Source organism: Nicotiana sylvestris, chromosome 11 (genome assembly GCF_000393655.2).
Source record: "Nicotiana sylvestris chromosome 11, ASM39365v2, whole genome shotgun sequence".
NCBI classification, from domain to species: Eukaryota; Viridiplantae; Streptophyta; class Magnoliopsida; order Solanales; family Solanaceae; genus Nicotiana; species Nicotiana sylvestris.
The window spans coordinates 76,676,997-76,683,576 of record NC_091067.1 but is presented as its reverse complement, the minus strand read 5'-3'; the positions used below and the strand labels follow the sequence as shown (position 1 = coordinate 76,683,576).

Sequence of the window (6,580 nt, the reverse complement as noted above, 5' to 3'; positions counted from 1 at the left end):
TGCGGGGTCCTCAATAACTAACCATAATAAATATTTAGAATTCAGGACAGGCCGTTTAGTGAATTTCATGGCCTTCCCCAAAAATAATAACGCGTTAGACTCTTTAGGCGCGGCTTAATTAAATTACATTCTTAAACTCGGGTGCACATTGATGTGACCCGAATCCAAATCTCAACGGAGTCAAAATGTGTTAACAACTACGGGTGCATTGATTGTGACGTGGTTCGAGATGCATTTTCACGGCGTTGCAATTCTATAAAAATAAATGATAATAATAAAAGCGGTTTAAACTTAATAAAAACACACAAGGTATAACATGTATTTAAATCAGATATTTAGCCATTATAACAATTTAAGCGACCGTGCTAGAACCACGAGATTCGAGGGTGCCTAACACCTTCCCTCGGGTCAACAGAATTCCTTACTTAGAATTTCTGGTTCGCAGACTTCATTTGGAAAAGTCGAAAATTTCCTCGATTTGGGATTCAAGATAAACCGGTGACTTGGGACACCAAAAACCAAACCTTTCCCAAGTGGCGACTCTGAATTAAATAAATAATCTCATTTCGAATATTGTCACTTAAATTGGAAAAACTCCCTCGCGCATTTAACCCTTCGGGGCCGGGCGCGCAAAAAGGAGGTGTGACACCAATTTGTCAAAGAAGTGGCTACTCCTTGCTGAAGTAACATCAAACATACCTTGTTTGCAATAAGTTTCTCAGGGACATCAAATCTAGTCTCTTCGAGATAGCTCCCTGCCACAGCCTTAGAACTCATTGTTTTTTGAAGTGTGGTCTTGTGCTTTCTCCCGTTAAGATGTGCAGCCATAGCAGTCTCGCCAGAGCACCTCTTGTTACAAGTACCACGCCACAGCGTAGAATTATGAACAGCAACATCAGCACTCTTCAGTTGCTTTGGCCTTTCTAGTAGTCCTTTCATATTATTCTCAATCCGAATAACATTTACCTTCAAATGCTTAACCTGTAGGTCCACTGGACAATTTAATAACTGGCGTACAGATTGATTATGCTTGATTATAGAAAAAAACAAAACTTAAGAGCTTCTCATGAGAATTAAACAGAAGCTCAAGATAATACTAAGATATCGAATGCAAACTTCAAAAAGAATCTACAAGAGAGTAAGGAAAAGAATGGTACCCAAGGATGTGGTCTAGCGGTCAATTAAGTTGATGCAAACCTTGGACACCAAGGTTCAAATCCTGGTACAGACCAAAAATACTAGAAGTGATTTCTTCCTATCTATTGATACCTTAGTGGGCAAAGTTACCTGGTACCTATGCTGGTGGCAGATAGCAGGTACCCGGTGGAATAGTCGAGATTCTTGCAAGTTGGCCCGGACACCACCATTACCAAAAATATAAAAAAAACTAAATAAGGAAAGATTTAATTTCGCTGTTAACTAAGGAAAATTCAGATTTTTTAATGCTTTCTTACTAAGTTGAGAAGTTAACAACAGTTTCATACAGTACGGGGAGCTACGAATAACAACTGAGGAACCTGGTTGGCGGTAACCTTTCCTGCTTTATTACAAAGTTGCTATATTGCCCAGTAGAATAATTACCTTAATTTACAACAACAACAACAACGAAAATACCAGTGGAATATGTAGTCATATATTTCACATCCGCAATGGTAAGAATCTAACATGGAATCTGACATTTGGTGACTGAAATAGAATAGTAGTCTCGATTATCATCTAACTAGCTGAAAATAAGTGAGCATCCAATTTTCTGATGAAGTGGCTACACCTTGCTGAAGTAACATCAGACATACCTTGTTTGTAACAAGTTTCTCGGAAACATCAGATCCTTTCTCTTCAAGATTCCTCTCTGCCACAGCCTTCGAACTCATTGTTTTTTGAAGTTTGGCCATTGCTTTCTCCCGTTAAGATGTGCTGCCATAGCAGTCTCGTCAGAGCACCTCTTGTTACAAATACCACACCACAGTGTCGAATTATGAACAGTAATATCAGCACTCTTCATTTGCTGACCAGCAGCTGCTAGGTTGACCTTTTCTTTCAATTTTAGATTGGTACTATTGTGCTCTGATCGTGCTGCAGCTGCATGTTTAACTTCCTCCTGCTTAAGCTGATTTGACTTGTTTGATGCAACAGGTGCGTTGCCTTCATTTTTGGTTGTCTGCTTGCAGGTTTTCAGCCCTTCACACATTGCCCTATGTTTCCTTCCATTAAGATGGGACTTCAAGACATGCTCCGACTTTGTTGTCACTTGGAATACTGCACAACTCCACTCTGTCTGAACTTGCTTCAAAGAAATGGTCTCTGAGAGTTTAATCTCTACAGCATCTTCTGGAACTGCTGTTTTCTTGACCTGCATTCCTTTCGTTTTCCTCTCAATCTGAATTAGATTTTCCTTCACCCTTTTAACCTGCAGTTCAATGAGACATTTTAATCTCCAGCAAACTGATTACTTTTGCTTGATATAGAAAATCAAATACTCCTTCTGTTTCATTTAATGTGGCACTATTACTATTTGGGGAGCCTATGACCAGGATTTTCAATTTTATGATACTTTTAATTTTAGCTGTTGTGACTTACAATACTTTCTACGCAGTTTTCACATATGTAAAATTTATTTTAGAACACTTGAAAAATATATGTCTAATCACACTTAAAATTAAGTAGTTTGACCATTGTACTCCCCAAGTCCAACCCGCCAAACAAAATGTAACAGAGGAAGAACTAGGCTAGATTAACGTGGTACTGATGTTTTAAAAAAAAATTAAGAGCTTCAATGCTCTCCCTTTTTAAATGGCTTCAAGGCTCGAGACCATACCAGATAAATGAATCTAAATCAAACTAAAACAAGGATTAATTTTACAAAGTGCACCAATTAAACAGGATCTCAGTGTGCATTATCAATTGCCATCTTGCACAGTTAGCTTTATCATGGGAACATCAAGCTCTCCTCTTGTCATCAATTAACAGCTTGTTTAATAATTCATCTATTGTTTGCTCAATAATTACATGGGGACAAGGGCAATACTTGTGAAAACATAATATTAACTAAGGAAAATATATCAGGGCTAAGAAATATAACCTGTTTGGGCTCAGCTGCTTCATGTTTTGGCATGTGCTTCATCACATTAATATATCTTCCCAAACAGGAACACCCCTCTGTTTAGGGGCACAATAATTATTATTTACGGCATGAGAAGAGACAAAATGATTTTCACTATAAAAGAATTAGTTCGGTTGTTAACAAAAGGAAAATTCTCTCATTGATGCTTCATTTAAGAAAACTGATAGCTGCATAATGTTAAATACATTAACTTATGGGTTGGAAGGTACACTGTGTCGATGCAAATGAAGCATTCATGAATTAGCTGGAAATAAGCAAAACGTCTGCATGATGTGTGTGTTTTATGTGTGCGTGCAAACCAATTTGTAGTTTTTTACCCAACTACTAATGCAACTTGTCAATTCGTTAAGGAGTAAAACACCAATAAATAAGAAGTTGACAACTGTTTCACACAGTACAGTACAGTACAGGAAGCTAGGAAAAACAGCTGAGGAACCTGGTTGGGATTGAGCATTCCTGCTTCATCACTATTATTTGTAGTCTTGATTTCTTCTACATGATGATTCAAACTAAAATACTTGGACTGCAAATAAGAGATCATGATGAATATACTTTTTTAAAAAGAACCAACAGAATCCAGTGGAATAAGTAGTCATACATTTGCTTCAACGATGGAAATCTAACTTAATGAATTCGCAGCCTTAATTCTCACACAAACTGGCTGCTACATGCTAGAGTAACATGTGATGTACCTTGTTTGAATTAAGCTTGTCCGGAGCATCAGATCTATTTTCTTCCTTTGCCACAGACACAAGTGATTCACAGGGTTCTTCCATTGGCTTGTTAAACCAGTCAGTGACAGTTTGAAGGTTGACAGACAAGCACAAACATAAAAGGCGTTGGTAAACATCATAAACCTGAGTGATAACATTCACCGACAAACATGGATGAATAAGATTTCCATAAAAATAACACGCGCCATTAAACTGAGGTATTACCAACCAACATATGGTATGTAATTTTATATATGGCCACAGAGGAACCCTGCCAGCCAAAGTAAATGGAGAGACATTAGTACATGCAACAGGAGTAATTTCTCATGTTCAACCACATATGTTTCTTGGAGTGCCCTCAACTGCTCACCATAGGAATTTAAGAAACTCAAACAAGAACAAACATATCATTACCATTGGATAAGTTTCTCAAAAAGGCAGTCGAACAATGAAACAAAGGAAAAGATGGTCCAATATGTGACTAGCTTCCTCATGTGATACTTGGAGCCAGTCTCAATCGCTCTGATTGAAGCACATCTGCGGTTCCACAAAAGAATTGGTAAACGACGTTACCAGCAACAATAAATACTACACCAGTAACCGAAGGGATAATAAAAGCACTCAATAGTTGAAACTCTGATATGGGCTAGGACGCATTTGGCATGGAGAAAAATGTTTCATATGGAAAATATTTTCTACAAAAAGATGTTTTATCCCTCTCTCCGTTTCCGTTTCAGTTCATGTGAACCTATTTGACAGGGCATATATATTTTGTGTAGCTATAAATCAGTGCATAAAGGTAAATTGATTTCAAATATGAAAAGAGGTCATTCTTTTTGGCTAAAAAAGAAATATGTTCACATTAATTGAAACGGAGATAGTACTAGATTTTAAATTGGTTGGGTGTAGAAGTGGGTAATGGTAAAAATTAACAAAAACTGAAACAAGTGATACGAAATAAAAGTTGTGAAAAAGGGGCTTATGTCCATATATTGAATTGAAAGATCACATTTTGCTTTATATACTCTTCCCATATATGGAGAAATGGGGACACTTACAGAGGATATCCAAGAGCAAGTACCGGCCTGCAAATTACAGAGCAAAAAAACAAGAGAGTATAAATACACAACCACATATACATACTTACTTGAAAAGTAAAAGAAAAGTGATCAGCGAAATAACTAATCTGCAAGCTACAAAAGCTAAAACCTTGGCCATATTTGCCGCCTTATTTACCGCTCGCAAAACAAGAATGTAAGAAAGAAAATAGATTTACCACGCGAGGAAATCGATCAAGTGAAGCGTACTTGTGAGAAAACCCATTTTGGGAAATTTAATTTCTTTTAGTTTAGCTTTCCTACAATTTCCTCCGCTGGAGTTCTACTTGAAATGAGTTTCTATGATCAGAGAAAGGAACAGAGCTTGTACTTTTGAAGAGGAAAAGAAAAAAACACTTTCCAAAATAGGTCTTTTGTTGTGATTAATAACATAAACACCCTACAAAGGTATGCTATGCGGTATAGTGAAAAGGCCAATGAGTGGTAACTTCGGAAAATTAATTAAAACTAGTCTTTATGTACGCGATGACGCGCGTACTAATAAGAACAAATTCATGAAAAATAACATAAATATTCAAAAGATGTATTTGTGTTATAAAAAAATTTATAAAATAATTATAATTCAAAAATAATAAATATTAATCATGTTTAAGAATTTGGATCAATTCCAATGGTTCTCTCCATAGGCGGACCCAGGATTTGGCGGTCGCAGGGCACCATGACATTCAATATAAATTTATCGTTGTTCATAAAGATTGGTACGGGGCATGCTAATATCTGACTATTTCTTGAAGACATTTACAAGAATACATCGAGTTTTTGTCAAAGTTTTCGAGTGTCGGTGACCCCTCTACGTATAGTGTGTGTCCGCCTCTGGTTCTCTCTTCTTTTTTTCACAGTCTTGATTCGATTCTAAAGTTAAAGAAATTGATGGCTCGCAGTTTTGATTAATGAGGACAACTAACGTTGGATAACTCATACAAGAAGTTAAAACAATTCCTATAAGCAAATGGAATTCTACTTTGGTAGTTAAATTTATAATAAGTTTAATTCTGTAGTCAATTAAATCTAATTAGGTTACTTTGATAGCTTTCTAGCTAGCTAATTCATGATGTAAGTTAGGTATACAAATTTATATTCTCACAGCGCAATCTGTCTATGTAGTCATATGCTTCGTAGTCCGTAAAATAATATTAATATTTATAATATATTCTAACTTCGCACAAATATTTGTATATATATATATATATATATATATATATATATATATATATATATATATATATATATATATATATATATATATATAAATTTTATTCGTATGATCAAATATGATTGAATATTCTTGGTCTATTAATTTACATGATGGATTAGTGCGATTGCTGGATACATTATTGGTGATTTTTATACTAATTTTATCTAAGTTCAAATGACTTGAAGCTCGTATATTACAGGAGAAAAAATAATATAGAAAAACATTACTTCCTTCAAATATGAAATTGAAGATATTGTTGCTAGCAAATTCATACTAATTATTCTTACAGATGTTGTGTAAAATAATGATCCATGATTAAATAGTGAGGGAAACTTACAGGTGCAATTAAATATTGCATTCACACTCAACTTTCAAAATCCTTTATTAGGAAAAGTATTATAAAATGAAATAGAATTATGTTATAGAGTTTAAT

The 6,580-nt window shown here is 35.4% G+C and overlaps 1 protein-coding gene across 4 annotated transcripts; it reads right to left on the bottom strand.

The window, feature by feature from the left end:
- Positions 1–525: 525 nt before the first annotated feature.
- Positions 526–5,330, bottom strand: LOC104239873 (HVA22-like protein f). Of its 4 annotated transcripts, none has more exons than XR_011403740.1 (7): positions 5,111–5,330; positions 4,893–4,919; positions 4,249–4,371; positions 3,814–4,105; positions 3,080–3,644; positions 1,794–2,407; positions 526–981 (listed from the first exon to the last, which is right to left on the bottom strand). XR_011403740.1 is itself a non-coding variant. In XM_009794602.2 (7 exons), the coding sequence occupies exons 1-6, from the start codon at positions 5,155–5,157 to the stop codon at positions 3,121–3,123; spliced, it is 612 nt and encodes a 203-aa protein (XP_009792904.1). In that variant the 5' UTR covers positions 5,158–5,327; the 3' UTR covers positions 1,522–2,407; positions 3,080–3,120. The 4 variants fall into 4 exon arrangements, 1 of the variants encoding a protein (XP_009792904.1); XM_009794602.2 differs by lacking the exon at positions 526–981 and having other exon boundaries at positions 1,522–2,407; positions 3,080–3,156; positions 3,558–3,644; positions 5,111–5,327; XR_714260.2 differs by lacking the exon at positions 526–981 and having other exon boundaries at positions 1,522–2,407.
- Between the last annotated feature and the right edge of the window lie 1,250 nt (positions 5,331–6,580).